Source organism: Octodon degus, unplaced genomic scaffold (genome assembly GCF_000260255.1).
Source record: "Octodon degus isolate 3935 unplaced genomic scaffold, OctDeg1.0 scaffold00133, whole genome shotgun sequence".
Classification (NCBI taxonomy): Eukaryota; Metazoa; Chordata; class Mammalia; order Rodentia; family Octodontidae; genus Octodon; species Octodon degus.
In genome coordinates this window covers 5,933,593-5,953,434 of record NW_004524709.1, presented here as the reverse complement: position 1 = coordinate 5,953,434, position 19,842 = coordinate 5,933,593, and the positions used below count along the sequence as shown (strand labels likewise).

The 19,842-nt window shown below is 37.7% G+C and overlaps 1 protein-coding gene across 1 annotated transcript in view; it reads left to right on the top strand.

Moving 5' to 3' along the window:
• Nucleotides 1–19,842, top strand: part of Wdr37 (WD repeat domain 37) — an 89,457-nt gene that overhangs the window by 41,621 nt on the left and 27,994 nt on the right. Inside the window, exon 11 of the mRNA XM_004641274.2 lies at nucleotides 1,853–1,994. Within this exon, the coding sequence (XP_004641331.1) occupies nucleotides 1,853–1,994 (142 nt within the window). The remainder of the gene's footprint in view (nucleotides 1–1,852; nucleotides 1,995–19,842) is intronic.

The window sequence follows — 19,842 nt, the reverse complement described above, 5'->3', positions numbered from 1 at the left end:
ATTTCCTTGTGACCATGTGACTGAGACTCCCTGGTTTCTTGTTGTTAGATGGGGACTCCTCTGAGCATCTGGAGGCCCTGGTTCCCAGAGGCCTCTCTGAAGACCTCTCATGTGGCAATTTGTTGTCTTCTAGACTAGCAGGGTGCACCTTCATTGCTGTAAATTCTCCAGCTTTTTGAGGGCCTGGACCTCTTGAAAAGCCCTATCTGTTTAGGCCAGGTCACCTAACATAGCCTTTCTTTTAATTAGCTCAAAGCCATTTAAGAACTTTACTACATCTATAAAATTCTTTTTGCCCTATAATATATCATAATTGCTGTCTTACCAAATTTATAATTTCTTCCCAAATGCAAGGGAAGGGCATGTATAGGGCTTGTATTTTACTGAGGGCTCAAGAATTATGTTATTACAGTTCTGAAAGTGAAGAATTGAGATGTAAGTAGTTGTGGTTGGCCTGTTAAAGTGATTGGTCTGATCATATAACTGTTAGGATCAGCAAATGGGCTGTACATACATCTAGGTCCCTGCTGCTTTTCAAAGGGTTGCTGAAGGGGCTTCTAGTTCTGAGGGAAAATTGGTTCCACTGTGAATCCAGATGTTATTAAGAGATTCCTTTCAACATATCAATACTTGATGAAAAATACCTGTTCCTTATTATGCCTAAGATGTTTGAAATGCAGTGAGATAGTGAGGTTAAGATTGATAGCCCAAATCGTTTGATAATAACAATAAGCTTTTCTTCTGGATGGTTAACAACCTAAGTTTGCAGACCAAATTAGAGAAAAAGGAAGGATACAAGGAAAGCCAACATTTTGGCCCTAACCTTCTAAGGTCAATTAAGACTCAGGACATATGAGAACTTGTACTGTAACGTCATGTACCTCGGTAGTGTCCCAAATTTTCTGATCAAGAAGATTATGGGGCCAAAGAGGAAAGTGATCGATGACGTAGAGTGTGCCTAAGGAGAGTCACATGGGGAGAAGACACTCTCAGGCTTTCACAGAGAGCACATTGGCCAAGCAATGGCCGTGACTCATCCACATGGCTGCACTGATGAAGGTTCTACAATCTGAGGTACAGGATCTCAGGACAAATCCTGAGGGCATTTCACTGACCTTCTCGGACCAAAAAGCTACAACTCTTGTTGCATAGGTCCTGCTTTACCTTGGTCTTAACCATCCAGTAGAAAAGTATGAAGTCGAAATATAAGAAATAAAGCCATGCTGTTAAGTTGAGCTGTGGGGGACTCAGGTCAATAATTTCTGACATTGCCAGTTAAATATAAGACCCAATGCTATTATAGGCTACTGGACTCTTTTAGAATATTTTGCTGAGTTTACACACCTATAATATTCAATAACGGAACTTAGAAAAAACGGGGTATACCGATGAATGTCCATTTTGTATCTGTGTATTCAAAGAGGTTGGGATAGATATATAGTTGCATTCTCTTAATGAATAGAATGATTTGTTCTAATGGTGTTTGTAAATAGGATCACAAGTCCGCATCTTGTACAGCAATTAACCACTAAGAAGAATATATGCAGTGTATTATTTGTTGAAACTGTCCTTCCGATTTGATTTGAAACTGTCTCATTGCTATCTGTTTGGCAATAAAACTTTGAAAAAAATAAATTAAAAAAAAATTGAAATTAATCTAATAAAAAAAATACATTGTTTTATAAAATCAAAAAAAAAAAAAAAAAAAAGAGATTCCTTTAGGTTCACCTTTCCTTTGGCTGTTAGCAGTGGAGAACATAAAGGTGTATGTTTTTTATTCTCATGTTTTTTAAAAAGTTTCACTGTATTTGCAGGTGGATGATCTTGCATTTTTGTCATCTTCTGGTTGCAGGGCATGATCAAGAGTTAACGCACTGTTGTACACACCCCACCCAGCGGCTTGTGGTGACCTCCTCTCGTGACACAACTTTCCGTCTCTGGGATTTCAGGGACCCTTCTATCCACTCTGTAAATGTTTTTCAAGGACACACAGAGTGAGTTGCCGTCATTCAGATATCTTAACTATTCATGAAAACGTTTTGTGAATTTTTATTAAAATTTAATTCTAATGAAAGTTTTTTAGTATTTATACTTTACTCTTTTTGAGAAAGACAGTTCTTTTCCTTAATATCTACATTTGGACATTTCTGCCAGTTTGAACCACCAGTGTTACATACCACATGACTCCCATTGGGCAGTTCCTACCATAGGTGTTATAAACAGCAATCTTATCAATAGAAGATCTAATCACTTCTGTTGATCTCTTTACTAATATACTTAATGAACAGTCTGTAAATGGACTGAATCCAGTTACGGTAGTTGCTTGAATTTGAATTATTACTGCCCACATGTAAATATTCATACTGTTCATGCCAATTAAAATTACTACAATCAACAAATTTATTTCATTAAATTAAAGAGATTTATTTAATTTGTGAATTTCTTTAAAATAGTTTATGCATCAGGGTGGCTGATTTGTGCAGTGTGTTAAATGTTGTAACTTGTTTGGATTTTTTTTGTGGCCACAGGGGCACTCCTTTTTTCAGGTGGTCATGTATGTATCATTAGTGGTTCAAGCTGGTAGGACAAACAAATTCAAATCAGAGTCACCCAGCAGCAAGACAAATTATAGCTCCATTGTGAGTGTGTTAAGAGATGACTGATATTCTCTAAAGAAATTGAATGAGGATAGAAAGGAGCAGAGGGAGCACAGAAGACAAAGGAAAAATTAGAAAGTAGTCCTAGGCTGGTAGCATGGGTGGTGGGAAGGATGGTCACATCATCTTTAAGGGGCTCTGACTGAAGGCGTTTGCAGCCACTCACAAGTTATCTTAATGCATTTTAAAATCTCTTTTTCATTATTACACATATTTGCAGGGCATATTCTGGGAGAAGGTGGCCACAAACATGCATAAATACTTGCATGCATAGGTCCTCAATCTAGTATGCATCTTTCTCCTTGGATTTATTTCAGGCAACTTAAGCATGGCATGTCTTAATAATTCTTTCTCAAACTTGCTTTTCTACTAGTCTGATCTTCTCAATACATGAGAAGCCCATTTGTCTATTTCTTTATGACACAGACCTTGGGATATTTCTTGATTCTTTTTTTTACACACCCTTTCTGTACTCCTCCATATTGTCCCTTATCTGTCCAGGCATACCTTACCAATATAGTGTGTTCTGTCTACTGTAGCTGTTTACCACTGCTCCCTCCAGACTCTCACTGTCTCTTACACGGATGACTTGTGTGTCCTGCTTAGTATCATGATGTTTAGATGGATACCTTTCTGGAGTGCTCTTAAATGCATGAATGTTGTTCTTGTGGTTACTTGCAAAATCTGTTTTGCAGGTTTAATATTTAATACTAAGTTTTGGGCTTAATGTTGAAAATGTTAATAAAGTGTTTGAAGGAAAATAAGACAAACTTTGTTTTTCAAGAAGGGTGAGATTGGGAAACAAGTAGTTCTTTGAATCGGAGGCTCTGCAGGAATGTTAGTGATCACAATTATGAGTGTGTTGAGATCTTCATGTGTATAACTATGTCTGTTCCAGGAGGCTGTCTTATATTAATCATTTAGTCATAGTATCAGATCTTTTTTACCATGTTGGTCAGTGATGACCATCGCACCAGTCAGCCTTTACTTTCTCTGTGACTGAGTAGAGCAGAAGCTGCAGCTTTCTCTTAACACAGTACAGGCCCCTGGAGCTCTGTTATGTGTCCCTTAATCCTGTATGTGTAATGTATTGGTGGCAATGAGGCCGTGGCTGGGAGACATACTGCTTCCTAGGCACATCGGCCTGGATGTGACACTCCCTGGCAACCACTACATGTGGAAGGGACCTGAGTGTGAAGTTCCCATTAGGCAGCACTGTGGGCTGTGGGTAGAGTGAGGCCATTCCTGCTGTACCTGTTTGTCCCTGGAGCATATACAAAGGCTCAGAGAGCATAAGGCCTGAAGATTGCAGCCCAGTCTTACTCTTGAACCTGCAGACTTTTTTCTAACCATTTTATTTTGAACAGTTTCAAGTCTAAATGAAAGTTGAAAGATTAGTGTAGAGAGTATCCTATTTACCCTTCTAGATTTGCTTGTTTTTATTCCACATTTGTGTTTTGTCGTTTTATGTTTGGGCATATACCTGTGTGTCTATTTATATAGAATATATATCTATTTTCTTTGAATACTTTCAAAAGAAAGGCCTTTTTGGTTGAGCTGGCTGAGTCTGTATCTTTTAAGAATGAAGATATTTTCTTAATATCTTATATGATCAACCTAAGAAAATCAGCTAACACTTTAAACATCATTTACTATTTGGCTCATACTTAGATGGATCCAGTTGGCCTAAAATATCCAGTCTATATTTTTAAATACAGGATTTCATCAGAATTCACTAACAAGTGAATTCTTTGGCTTTCTTGAAGGACAGTTTTCTACCTTTGTTGTTATTTTTCTGACATTGAAATTTTTTGTGATGCACATTCAGTATTTTTTTCCTAACTTTCTTTTTTGCCAAAAGTGTCTCTTAGTGCTCAAGTGCTTTTGTGTTTGGTCAGAATATGCATGATGCTGGAGTGGCCTGCTTTTGGGTCTGCTCAGCTCGGAACCTGTGTCTAAGGCGGTGTTTACCAGGTCTTCCTATTGAAAAGTGTGTATTTTCCAGCTTGAAGTTATAAAGTGACAGTTGGGGATTTCTGTGTGTCTGAAATCCCCAACTGTCACTTACGGTTTCCTCCATAACCCTTCATCTAATTGGTCTAGCTGACATCATTGATGATGCTCACCTCGTTACACTGAGTGATGCAGAAGGATATTGCTCCTAATTCTGTTACTGTTTTTACATTAAAGTTGCCACTTATGACCATATACTTGTGCTCATTGTTTCCACTTTGATAGCCATAATCCTTTATCTTTTTTTGAGGGGCTTAGTACATTGGCCTATGGGCCTTTGTATCTTCTGTGTGATCCTCTGATTTCTGAGCCTTGCTCTGTTACCAATATAGTGAGGTGCTGTGGATTGAAAAGTGCCAGTGGCTTCTCACTGAATTGAATGCTATCCTGTACTGGACCAAGGAAACACCATCAGAGATTTGAGAGTTAGTTTATAAGAGTTTTGTGTGTAGAGAATAAGGCATATTTGTATTTCCTATGGGGTTAGAATAGACATGGTCACACGGAGACAAGCCAGTGAACCCCCGCTATGCTTGTTGCCTGCAAGGACATAATGGAGAAGCCCATGGAAATCTAGGGAAGGCTGGCACATTGTATACAGAGAAGGGTTAAATGAGCAGGGTTTATGAGTCCTTGGTGTGCTATCCCTCTTCTAACCTGGCTAGTATCATCCCTGTTCAGGAAGAGAAACTGAGGCAAAGGGAAGCCAGATGATTTGATGGGAGTTGCTTAGTTTTCAGCAGAGTTTGTAGCAGAGTAATTCCAAAGCAGTGGTGGAGAAACTATGGCATATACACCACAGCAGGCTGTTATCATTCAAAGCTCTAAAAGATTCACTGTCACTGTTTCAGAGCAGTCTTCTAGTGTCTTCAAATTACCTTGTGTTGTTTAAAGGCTCTCTTAGACACATTCTTTCAGTGTTGATTGCCTCATTTGAAAGCTTTTTATTTTTGCAGGAAGAAATAGCAATATATTACTGAGAGTTGATGGAAGTGTGTGATTTAACTTTCAAGGTTGTCTCCACAATGGGTTGTCATTTGTATTCTTCTGGTTGTGATGTTTGGAATATGTAATTAATGGTGTATTTTTGCAGCTGATCAATATGACATGGATTTTTTTAGAAAGATACTTAGGATTATTACTGGTTATAAAGAAGTTCTTATATTTAATGTAGACATGAATATGATATCAATTTTTTTTTAAGTAGAGTCAGATATTGTTAGGGGTCAATATGGTGTGTCATTCATTTGAGCCCTTTCTCCCCTCTACCTCTTCTAAATTAATGCTTAGATTTGTTTTAACTAAGAGGATGAATGAAAGTTTTAATAAAAATACCATAGATGTACAAGTCTTACTCTTATTAATTTTTTTACTAGCACATGTTTTAGTATGTAGTGTTTATGTTCATTTTAGGGAGTAGGTACATTTATTATTTATTTTATTTTTGCGGAACCGGGGATTGAACTCAGGTCCTTGCGCTTGCCAGGGAAGCGCTTATTCCACTGAGCCATCTCCCAGGCCCCAGTAGTTACATTTATTTAACCTATCTTCATTCTTCTTCTCTCCCCTCCTTCCTTCTGTCTCTAGATTCTCCCCTCCCATTTGCAAAAGATCTATCTTCCTGTTCCCTGTTATCTTTTATGTTTTAAAAAATTATTTAAAAAATTATATTTTGGTTTGCTCATATCAGCAAAATACTCAGATTATTTACATTTTTTCTGTAATTGTGCTAGTATGAACACAGAAACATAGTTTCTGTGTGGGTCCAGAAACAAGTTTTAGAAAGATTTTTTTTTTGATATTTATTTTCTTACAGTATCAGATAAGGGGAAATTTAATATTTTAGGCCTTAGCAGGACTTGCTAAGTTTCAGGAAGCTGGATTTTCTCTTTGCAAGTTCTGGGAGGACGAAGGCTGCTCTGGCTGGTGTGCTCTCCAGCCTTCCTCATGTAGGCTTAGGGCTTGGTCAGTAGATGGAGCTGTAGACATCTTTATTGTATACAAAGTATTTCTTCCTAATATTTGATCAACAGTAAGCTTAGAAATATTTCTTACTTATAAAAGCTAAGAAGTGAGACATTTCATAAGATTTTATGCCTTCGTCTTGGGTTCTGTAGGTTTGAGCACATATGACAAATACACCTTGCAGAACTATTGTCTGTAAATTTATAGGGTAGTGGTGTCAAACCTGTGGCATGCATTCTGCAGCAGGCTGCTGTTTGTATCTTTGAATGCTCTGACAGGTGTAAGAGATCCATACCAGGGCATGCTTCTACGAAGAGCAAACATGAGCACCTTCATCTTCCTGATTAAGAGGAGGGAATAGCTGATGTCCAGCTATGTTCTGTTTAATAATCTACGTACGGTGTTCTGAATGTAAGTTATGAAAACAAAACTATGGGTCTCCTTCCTTTGCCCTACAGCCTTAGCATTCTGATGGCTCCTCTGTTTCAAGGACTCTTGGCAGTGATCACGGAGTCCTTCTTAGCATCTATGAGCCCTCAAGTGTTCCTGTTTCATTACCATCCGAGCTTGAGGGAAGTAGCTACCCTGTCTGCATGTCTAGCATGTAGCACAGTGTCTGCACCTTAATAAATAAGTGGAAATAATCTTAGACCTTACAAGTTCATTGCAAGGTTTACAGTATTTTTTATTTATTTATTTATTTTTAGTCTAGCAAGTTACTTTACTGATTTTCCATGGAAATTTTCTTTAGTCCTATAATTGGGTTCTTTTCCTAAGGATTAAAAAAAAAAAAACAAAAAAACTCAGACTTACAGTTAAGAAATTTGCTGTTCTTATTAGTGTAGTTTTGAAAACATGTGTCAGATGTGTTTTTTAGTGAATCTGATTTTTTTTTTTTTTTTTTTTTTTTTGCAGAACTGGGGATTGAACTCAGGCCCTTGTGCTTGGCAGGCAAGCACTTATTCTACTGAGCTATCTCCCTCGCCCATTAGTGAATCTTTTTTAACAAGGATTATTTTTAAAATATGAGCACAGAAGACTGTCATGTAATTCATGTAGTGATGTGAACATTTTATTTTAGGACATATTCTCATTTATAGTAACAGCATAAATGCTTTAATGAAGCATATTAGTAATGTCTTTTATAATGTGAATAATTGACTTAACTAGTTAATTTGAATTTCTCTATATTGAGTTTTCTTAAGGCAAAATATAATTGTATAAACTTCAAGATTATTAGTTCAATTTTATAATCTAATTTCTCTAAGAGCTGGGAGAGAATTTTATTTTATTTTATTTTTTCTGCTTCTTATTTTTTCTTATTGATGCCTGTGTATTTTACAGGGCTTCTGTGCAATTTGAAAAACTAGTTTGAGGTACAACTGTAGGATAAAGAAATCATGACCAAGTGGGTCTCGAAATTTGTGCTGTCATTATCTTTGCTGGATAGAGATAGAGCTCCTTGATGTAAGCTCTGTTTAAGGCTTTTATCATAAATTTTTAGAAAGGACTAATAGGGCTTTTTTCTTTTTTGATGTTTTTCAGTTATTTTCACATTGCATTATGACATTTCCTCATTAAAATAGAAATGCCACTGCAATAATAGTTACTTGATATAACTGGCTGTTATTTGACTGCTAGTAATCCAGCGTACCACTTTATATGGAAAGTAATACATACTATATATGTATATAATGTTACTGTGTAGTTCAGGCTAGCTTGGACTCAATAGGTACCCCGGGCTCGTCATGAACTCTCGATGATGTCCTGTCTTGACCTCCTGAGTGCTGGGATTGCAGGCATGTGCCACAATGCCTGGCTGTATATTCTTAGAAGTCATAGAAGTGTTCAGTTAGAACATTTTGGAATGAAACAGGAATTTCAGCTCTTGGCAATTTATTTTTTATACATATCTATCCTAATCATTGCCCTAGAACTGAAATCCAGTGCTTTTTACCTGTATTTAGATAAATCTTTACATATTCCTGTGTGTCTTTACCTCACAGGTAATTTAGTAAACCCACCAACCAGCCCTTTCCCCTGTCTTGCATCTTGTATTCTTCTGGTGAGTTGGGTTAACATAGGTCTTCCAACATGGCTCTCACTGTGTGGACTGTGAATTACATGTCTGCAAATGGCTCTTACTGGTATAGATCTGTTTTGGTTTAAATTCATTAACTTTTTTTGAAAGGAACATAAGAAGTACCCATTTAGATTATTCTTTAACAGAAGGTTCCTCAGCTTCCAGCCTGTCAGATTCCTTTTGTTGCGATGGCCTTCTCTAGGAGCTTGTAAGAGTTCTTTTGTTTTGTTTCAGTTGCTATAAAAAGAGACTGACAGTTGAGGCAGTCACTGGTCATTAAGCTTCCTCCATGGGTGGCTGATGACTAGTTAATACTCGACTATTTATTTGTAAGTGTGAATAAACTTTGACATTAACAGAAATTTGAAATTAGCTCAACATGGGTAAAATATTTGAGAATGTGCCATTTTTTCCTTGTGCTTTGGTTTCTTTCCATGATTGTAACTTTATCCTCAGATTGTGACTCTTACATGCTTTCTTGTAAAAACAACAAAACACATCTAACAAAATAAAAATTAAAAATTAGCATAAAGAATTTGATTACTTTGAAGTTATTGTTTTGGATTTTGTGTCATGATCTTTTCAGTTTTCTTTATGCTTCAAAATGAAAAAAAGTTTGGAAATGACCTTTTTATATAGGAGGTGGTCGATTTTAATTATAATTGAATTTTGTACTTTGTCAAAGTCAGCATGTGGAAATTACTTGTGCATAGGCTGTAGCTAGGCGGCAGTATCAAGGGAGTATTCTAGCAAGTGGCTATAGGGGGTGGAGATTTTAGGAACTACACGTGTATAAATATTTAGCATTGATGATTGCTTTTTAAGCAGGAAGGAAGAGGAGAGACAGGTATCTGTTGAGTAGAGCCAGGAGCACCTCCCCAAATAGAAATATGGCATTTTGAGAAATAAAATGACCTATAGATGATAGTGGTTTCAAAACCACATTTTATGCCTCTGAGCTCAACTCCATTCCCAGTTTCATATACCTGAAAGTATGGTAGTTCTACCATCTTTTTAGATGGACTACAAATATTTTTATTTTAAGGAAATTATAGATACAAAATTTCTAGCAGTGATTGGTTGATACTTAAAATTAACGTAAGGATAACGAAAGACTTAGCAGGCTAATGGTATAAACTCCAAATGTACTGTCCCATTTTAGGTTTTTTTTTTTTACCCCCAGCTTAATGATTAGTTGAGACAGATTGCATGGGTTCATTGAGAAGTACAACAGGTAGTATTTGACAGAAATGGCATGTAACTTCAGTGGTTGCATGTAAGTTTGTTGTGGCTGTTTCTTTTGTATTAAGTAGTGAGTGTTTTGTTTGTAACCACAGAAACAAGCAAGGAGGTGCTAGTAGGAACAGCGTGCTTACCTGTGTGCACAGTGTTTTTTCCTGGAATGGAGACCCATTCTGTGAGTGTCATTGAGTCCACTGGCAGCTCTTCTTGGGTCGGCAGCTGGAGAGGTGTTATTCTCCTTCCAGGCTTACTGTCCTAAAACCTAGACAGTAACTTACTGAGCCAGTCCCTTGTTGATACATTTAAAAATTGTTTTCCATTCAGACTTCAGTTGTTGGAAGAGATTTAATATTTTTACACTTTTCCTTTTTAAAACTATTGATTTAAGGATTGTCATTCAAGAACTAAGAAATGCTAGGTATGGTGGTGCACACCTTTAATCCCAACACTTGAGAAGCAGAGAGGTAGAAGGATCATCGTAAGTTTGAAGCCAGCCTGGGGGTACATAGTGAGCTCAAGCCCAGCCTAAACTACATAGGGAGATCCTGTCTCAACAAACAAACAAAACTAATGAAAATAAGGATTCTGAAGAAATTCGTGCCATTTAAATTGCTTTACCTGGCAGCTTTATTGTGAGTTACCAGATTCCATCACTTTCATTGAGATGACCTAAAAACTAGTCTAGAAAGCTTTTTTTTTGGTAGAATTGGGGGCTGAACTCAGGCCCTTGCACTTGCCGGGGAATTGCTTATTCCACTGAGCCATTTCCCCGGCTCCTAGAAAACTTTCTGAGATACTTAAGTACTCAGATACTCTCTGAGAGGGACAAGATGCATTTTCCTATCAGATTTCAAGGGCAGGTAAAAGCCTGTGTTGTGTAGAGTCAGTGGGTTGGGGAAGAGAGCTACTTCCAGGTCTGGTTTATTTTAGAAAAGATGATGTTAGCAGTAGCATGTTGTTTTTGCTACCAGCACAAGTAGTGCTGGACAGGCAGTCCCATCCACACTTATCTGAAGTGAGGTTTTCACCTGCTCATATCTGCAGCTGTCTTCACTTCTTGTCACACTCAGCTGCTGCTGGAATTCTCTGCTTTGCAACCAAGCTGCAGGGTTCTGACACTCGGTAATAGAGCAGAGTAACACTTCATTTAACTGCCATCTTTGGGGAGCAAGATGTTCCACATAAGTGATTTCTCTAGTAATCCCTCAAGAACTAAAACTTTTTAGACTTTAACTTGTAAGTTGCGTGTGTGTGTGTGTGTGTGTGTGTGTGTGTGTGTGTAAAGGAAATATGAATACTTTCAAGATAATTGTCTTTTTTATATTGCTTTTCTACAGTAAGAGGCTCCCAAAGGTTATGTACTTTTTTTTTTTTAATTCAAGCAGTGTGATATTGGTGAAGAGCCAAACACATAGGTTGGTAGAACAAAACAGAGAACTCAGAATTCAGTCTGTATTAACATTCCACCTAATTTTTTTTTGTCCACCTAATTTTTTTTTTTAAATTATTTATTTATTTATTTTAACATTTATTTATTGTGTGTGTGGCCAGCTCAGCCCACCAGGGGGCGGGACTGGCTGGCATGTGGTGCTGGGGTTCGAACTGCGGTCCCTATGCTTTGTCAAGCTTGTTCCAAGTAGGTGCTTTAGACCACTGAGCCATCTCTCCAGCCCCCCACCTAATTTTTAAATAAAGTAAATAATTGTATTAAATTCATCTAACATAATGTAATGATTTTAAAGACATAGCTCATTACATTTATGTTGTATAACAGAGCTCTAGAACTTTTTCTAATTTTTGCCAAAGCTACAAAAGCAGTTTGATGGAGAAAATGTTAGATTTTTGTTTTTTAGTGAATTGAATTGGAGACATCTGTAGGCAAAAGAGTAAATTTGGCATAAATCTCCTACCTTATATAAACTGTAACTCAGGATGGAGTGGACTTAAATATAAAATAATTTTTTTTTGTAGGAAAAAATAGAAAAAAATTTTCTTGACACTTAGTCATAGGTGAGGATCTCATAGACTTGGCCCCAAAAACAAGATTTATGAAAAAAAATTAATAAATTATAAAGATTGAAAACTTTGCTCTAGGAAAGACTGTGTGAAGCTTAAAACAACTCTTTGGGTAGGAGAAAGTATTTTTAAACCACATTGCCCATGAGGGACTACATAAAACCTTCAATAGTTAGCAGTATAAAAACTATACAATTCGATTGTAAAATGGCAAAAGACAACGTTCTACCTATAGAGACCCCTACAGATAGCAAATGAGCCCATCAAAAGATGACCAACATCATAAGCTGTAGGAAAATTCAAGCATTATCATAAAAGATTATTATACTTTATTAGAGTGGCAAAAGAAGCACTGACAGTACCAAGTACTGATTCTGATGCAGGGAAACTGGGTCACTCATACATCGCAGCTGGGATATAAACCTGCCAGCTCCTCTGGAAAAGCTTATGGCAGTGTCTTAAAGAACTAAACATACATTTATCATATGATTTAGCAGTTACTCTTTTAGACAAGTATCTCAGAGAAACTAAAATTATTTTTACCCCCAAACCTGAACACAAATGCTCATAGCAGCTTTATTCGTAATAGCTGAAAACTAGAGACAACACAGATGTCCTCAAGTAGTTAAATGGTTAAAAATAAAACCTGTAGTTTGTGTTTATGATGGTGTACTATGCAACAATAAACAGGAAAGAACTACTGGTACATTTATCAGCTTGAGTGGATTGCAAGGCAATTATGCTGACTGAAAAAGACAATCTCAGTGTTGAATATTGTATTATTCCTTTTTTTTCCCCCCTGTATTTAGGACAGGGCTTACAGGGTCTCACTATGTAGATTGGACTCATACTTATTCTTCTGTTTTCAGCCTCCCAAGCGCTGGGATTACAGGCATGCGCCACCACGCCCAGTCTCAATCTGCATCTCAGCATGCCACAGGGGCAGGACCAGCATGGCATGCTGAGGATGGAACCCCAGCAGCTGCGCTCTGCTGAAGCAGGCACTTTAGTCTGCTGGGATATCTGGCCAGCCCTGTATTACTCCATTTATATAACATTGGTGAAATGTCCAAATTATAGAACTGAAAACCAGATTAGTGATTGTCAGCAATTAGGGAGAGAGAAGGGGAAGGAGAAGGTTGTGACTGCACAACGGTAACAGGAAAGATTGTTTTGATGGGTTTGGTTGGACCTGAGTTGTGGCTGTGATGGTCATATATATCTGCACATCTAATACAGTTACATGGAATTAAATACACAGTCATGAGTTAAATGAATGCATGTAAAACTGGATAATTTGAATAATCATTGGTTATAATAATGTCAGTGTTTTGGTTGTGATATTGCACTATATAATGTAGCCAGTGTGGGGTAAACTAGGTGAAGCAGGGAGTCCTCTCTGTTTCTTTCCTTTTTTTTTTTTTGGCTAAGTAAACCTTTTCCTCCTTTTTGTACTTTTTTATTTATATTTATGTTTTTTATTTTTGAAGAATACAAAATAGAGATATAAAGAAAAAACAGCATTAGAAATGATACAAGATTTCACTAAACAAAGAAATAGAAATTCAACATTGGCTGCTGTATTACATGTTGCTATCTTCAAATTAGTTGTTCATATTACCAGATATAAATGTGTAAGATTCATTTAAAAAAAAAACAATAACAGAAGATATGAAATTCAAGAAAAAAATTAGAGTAAGAAAAAATTTAAACATCAACTGCTGCTTTCAAAAGACCAGCAGAAATCGACAATACAATCATCCAAACCAGTTTGCATATATATATATGCATATATATATATATATATATATATATATATATATATATATATATATATATTCCTCATCCCAGTTTATCCTTTCCATTGAAAAATTTCTTTGCTTTTCCCTCTAAGAACTGCTTTCGTTGCATCCCACAAATTCTGATGTTTTGCTTGAATTTTTGTTGAATGGTAGATAATGTTTAATTTCTTGTTTAATTTCACCTGTAACTCATGGTTGCTGAGAACGGTGTTAATTTCCACGTGTTTATGGGATTTTTGTGGTTTGTTTTTTCTTTTCTTATTTCATTGCACTATGGTCAGTTAATAGGCATGGGATAATTTCTTTTTCTTGCATATACTTAAGTATGACCTATGGGCTAGTACGTGTTCTATTTTAGAAAACGTCCCATGTGCAGCTGAAAAGACTATGTATTCAGATATGGTTTGGTGGAACACTATTTGTCCACTAAATCCATTTGTTCAAAGGTCTGGTTCAGTTCTGCTACCTCTTTGCTAATTTTTTGTCTGCTTGACCTATCCTTTATGGATAAGGGGGTATTAAAGTCCTCTAGTAAGATTGTGGTATTGGATATTAGATTTTTCATGTCCATTAAGATTTGTCTTATATAGTTGGGTGTGCCCTTGTTTGGTGAGTATATATTTATGACTGTTACTTCTTCCTCTTGTATTTTTCCCCTAACCAGTATGTAGTGGCCTTTATTTCATTTGATCATTCTTTATTTGAAGTTCAGATTGTCTGTGAACAGGATTGCTACCCCGTCTCTTTTCTGAGGTGCTGAGACATGTAGTATTTTTATTTTTTTGTGGCGGAACTGGGGATTGAACTTGGGCCCTTGTGCTTGCCAGGGAAGTGCTTATTCCACTGAGCCATCTCCCCGGCCCTCTCCTGTGTTTAAATGTTTGCCCTTTTTGGTGGGTTCTTTCCATTCTCATTTGTGGAGTTGTGGTCATTTTGGTCCTTCTCTAGAATATCTTTTAGTAGTGTATAGAGTTGGCTTTGTTGTCATGGAATTCTTTAGTTGTTCTTTGTCATGGAAGTATTTCACTTCCCCATGAAACTTGAAAGAGAGTTCTGCAGGGTATATCAGTCTGGGTTGGAATTTGTTTTCTCATAAGACTTGAAGAACTTTGCTCTATGCTTTTTTTTTTTTTTTATTGTGATACCAGGGATTGAACTCAGGACCTTGTGCTTGCCAAACAAGCGCTTATTCTACTGAGCTATCTTCCTGGCCCCCCATGCTCTTCTTGACTTGATGGTTTGTGAAGAGAAATCTGCCATTATTCTGATGGGTTTTCCTTTAAATATGATGTTTCTTTTCTCCAGCGGCTTTTAGTATGCTGTACCTGTGCTGAATTTCTGGGATCCAGATTATTATATGTCTGGGTGGTTTTTTTTTTTTTTTGCGGAACTGGGGATTGAACTCAGGCCCTTGCACTTGCCAGGGAAGCACTTATTCCACTGAGCCATCTCCCTGGCCCTTTTTCTTTTTTTTTCTGGGTGTGGCTTTAATTGGGTTGATGTTACTTGGAGTTCTATACACTTTAGTTATCTGTATGTCAGATTGTTTCCCTATATTTGGGAAGTTTTCTGCTATTACTTCTGCCCATATTCTTTTGATTTCATTTGTATTGACTCCTTCTTTCTCATTGATGTGTGTTAGTCTTATGTTGTTCGTCTTTGCATCATCTTGCAGATGTTGAATTATTTTTTCCTGCATCCTAGTTGTTTTTAAGAGATCTTTTCTTACCTTTTCACTAGTTGCAGTGGTGTCTTCAAGGTCTGAAAGTCTATCTTCACTTTCATTCAAATGGTTTTGCCAGCTTGTGATTGAGATTTTAATTTCCTGCATAGCTCTTTGAATCTGCTTCATGCATTTTTGTTTCCTGTATTGCTCATTCAAGGATTCCATCATTTTTCTATTCTCTTTTTTTTTTTATTGTCTTCTTTAGAAACACTTAGTAATTCTTTCATTATAGTTACCATTTCCTCCTTTACTTTGGAGATTATTTCTGATCTTATTTCCTCTACACCTTTGTGCAATTGTTTCTTTACTTCAGACGCTATTATTTCAGAGATTTCAAGAGTGTGATTTCCAGTTTCTTTTATGCTATTGTCTCCTGCTTTTGTTCTGGGTGGGTTTGGGGCCTGAGAATGCATTTTGCTTCTTCTCTTTGTTATTTTGTATAGCATTGTCTTCTGACCTTTGGTAGAGAGCTTTGGTGCAGTAATTACCTTAGCACCCACTGATATTATTACCCAAAGGATGTGGTTAAAGCAGTTACAGTTTTGTACTTACAGTACTACAGTTAGCAACACTAATAATGGGTAGTGAGATTTAGCAATTGACAAACTTTTGTAACTAATGGGTTTGTATTTTAGACTGTAAGGGCAAGCATTATGATTGTATAGCTAAGCAGATATTGTTTTGTCTAATCACCTCCCCTTGATGTATGTGGAGTCTTCCAGGTGGACTTTCACCCCCGTTACCCTGTTGCCCCTCTCTCCAGAGAGAGAGAGAGAGAGAGAGAGAGAGAGAGAGAGAGAGAGAGAGAATAAATACTCTCAAAGATCTGGGTCTGGCAGTGTGTCTTAGCTTACTGGGTTCAGATCTACCAAGTTTGAACTTGTCCAGCTGAGCCTGGCTTGGGTCTGGCTGCTGTGCTTGGCTTCTTACTGCTGCAGACTGTGGAGGTGAACCCACTGTGCTCCACTGGCAAGCTGATCCGCTCCTGGATTAGCTGGCTGGATCTCGCCCCTAGCCTCTCTGCCGAGAGTTCTGCTGAAGGGTTCCACTCCAGGCCTGACCGCTGGCTGGAGGGAGGTTCCGGCAGGCTGTGGGTCCCGTGAGCCGGCTGCTGCCTGGAGGTGGGAGGTTCTGGTGGTTGCTGGGCCTGGCTACTGGCTCTTTGGCTGGAGGAGGGAGGTTCTGGCGGGTGCTGGCCTGGCTGCTGGCTGGAGGTGGGAAGTTCCAGTGGATTCTGGGCCTATCCACTGGCTGCTGGCTGAAGGTCTATATTTTGTTTTGTGTTTTGGCCTTTTTTAAAAAAAACAAAACAAAAAAAAAAATGAGATTTTGCTATGTAGTTCTCATTATCCTTAAACTCACTGTATAGCTCAGACTGGCCTCAAATCCATGGCAGTTCTTCTGCCTCATCATCTTCCTGGTTGCTGGGATTATAGGTGTGTGCCACCATGCCTGACCTCTTTTTCATTTTTAACTCCCCTGGAAGTTGCTTGTTGCTTTTTGGCATTTTTGTGCTAATGTCTACCTCAGTTTTTCTTATTTGTTGCTCCTAGTACCGTTAAGGGGTTATAACAACAAAAGTTAAACCTCAATGAAAAAAATCTAAGGATCATTCCTATAAACAAACAACATGGTTGTGAATGTTAGGACTTCAATATTCTGGAAGACCATGTTGCAGAAAAAGCCAGGAGTATATATCTATGAAACATAACTGCATAAGCCTCCATTCATGCACAGTTACAAGAAATGGTATGTATCCTTGACTGATGTTGGTCTTCTAGGAAGATTAGCCAGTACATGAAACAGAAAAAAATCAAGAGAATGCAGATCTGAGTGCTGTTACTCAGTCCAGCCAGCACAGACATAAAAGTCCTACGTTATTTAGTCCAGAGAATACAGCATAGCTGAGAGCTGGTACTTAGTCTAAAGAGCACAAAGCTGAGTACTGTTATTTAGTCCAGACACCACATCTTTCTTTGGTGTAAAGGCAAAAGTCATACTCTCCTGTTTGCTTAGTTAATAACTCAAGAGGATTCTCATTCTGTCCAGAGACAGCACTTAGAACCTTTTTAGGCATCAAAAATAGGAAGTACAGTTTCTTAAAGGTAGCTTAATTTGGTTAACAGCAAAAAGATTTTTTAAAAATGTTGTTTGTTGTGTTAAGAATTGCTGTGCAATTGCCAGTGAAATGCAAGACCCAATACTATTATGGACTACTGAATTCTTTTAGAATATTTTGCTGAGTTTACACACCTATAATATTTAAATGATGGAACTTAACCAAAAAAGGGGATATAGATGAATGTCCATTTTGTATCTGTGTATTCAAAGTGGTTAGGATAGATATATAGTTACATTCTCTTAATGAATAGAGGGATTTGTTCTAATGGTGTTTGTAAATAGGATATCAAGTCTGCATCTTGTACAGCAGTTAACCACTAGGAAGAATGTATGCAATGTGTTAGTATTGAAACTGTCCTACCAGTTTGGTTTGAAACTGTCTCATTGCTATTTGTTTCTCAATAAAATTATGGAGGAAAAAAAAAAAAACAAAAAAAAAAACCCCAAAACCAGTAACTGCAACCTTTTCATAAGTGACCCAGCAAGTACAAGTGAATTTCCTAATAACTGTACAAAAAATGCATAATAAGGGTCTATACTCAAAATCAGTGCTTAATAACTGCTCCTTGAATAAATAAATGTCTTAGTGAAACTGTAAAAAAAAAAAAAAAAAGAATTGCTGTGCAGAGGATTCTAAAATATTAAGGTACTCTATTTGCCCCAGGTATATCATACAAGAAGGAGTTGATTTAAAATGATCAAGGACTGGCGAGATAGCTAAACAGACTAAGTGCCTGCTTAGGCAAGCACAGGGACCAGGTTCTAGCCCCTGCACCACATGCTGCACCAGCCCCGCCCTTGGGCATGCTGAGCCAGCCACCGAGTCCTCCAGTCATGGTGGCACACACCTGTATTCCTAGTGTTGGGGAGGCTGAAAACAGGAGGATCACTATGAGTGCAAGCTGTGTTGTGAGATCATGTAACAAAAACATTAAAAAAAAAAAGAATAAAATGATTATGCCTGTTATATGTTTCTTGAGGAAAAAGATTTATTTTTGGTGAATGTGTTATGCTTGTGAGTTGGCATTTTAAAAAAATGAGTCAAACCATTTCTCCCATTTCTCCCAATGCATAGTGGGTAGGCACAGTCGGTGAGGTAAGAGGAACTCTGAGCATCCCAGGGAGGAACGTGAATCCACACAGCCATCAGGGTGAGGTTGAGGGGCCAGGCCTTGAGTGGTCTTACACAGCTTTTCTGGTGGTGTGACTCCCAGAAGGCTCTTCAGAGGGTTATGGAGAGGAGAGCGGGTCCAGGGGATTGATTTTCAGATGCAGAAGTATGGGACTGATGACTTGCAGGTGCATGGTGGTGGCAGAAAAGAGGAGGAGACAAGTCATCATGGCCGTGTACGTTGGGCAGGAGCAGCAGGGTGGGGTTGTATTTGTGCCAGGTATTGGGCATGGAAATGTCCTCATGTGAAAGGTCAGAACAGTGTCACTAGCCCCAGAGACTGAGGGCAGGCCTATGGTGTGGAGCCCATTACATTACTGTAGTCATCTGCAGGAGCAGGTGTGGGGTGTACAGAGTGGTGAAATCTAAGGTTTCCCTTAGTGAATGTAAAGAAAAGGTCCAAGGGCATTGGGGTGTGATGGTGATACTCATTGCTAGATACAAAGTTGACTTTGGAATCTGAATGTTTGTGGGGCTCTCAGAGCTTTTGGTAAGAAAACAGTGGTGCCATGACTGCCTTGGTCTTCATCTTAGTGTTGATTGATATCCTTGTATAACACAGAGAATGGCAGAGGACAGACTTGCAGTCTTTGGAGAGCTGATCGACCTCAGTGAGTCATGTATTGTAATATCTCAACCTTACCTTAAAGGAATGCATATACATTAGCCACACCTTGATGAACGCACACAGTAAAAACATTTTCCCATTAGTATTTCACAGTCAGCCCCCTACCCCATTTCTGTAGCACCACAAATCCAGTAGTATGTGGTGGAGGGATGCAGGTGTGTTTTCCAACCTGAGAAACAGTTGTAGTTTTTTTTTTTTAAATATACAGCAGCCTTTATTTATTTATTTATTTATTTATTTAAAGGTACAAACCTCTGGTTTTTTGTTTTTTTTTTAAAGTCAACAGAAAATGGAAATATACTTTTTAAAGTTTCTAATACTAGGGGAAGATATCATACAATGTCTTTTAAATAAATTGTAAGTCAAAGATACAGTATAAATCTTAGAACAGAAATTAAGATAAAGCAATATTCAGAAA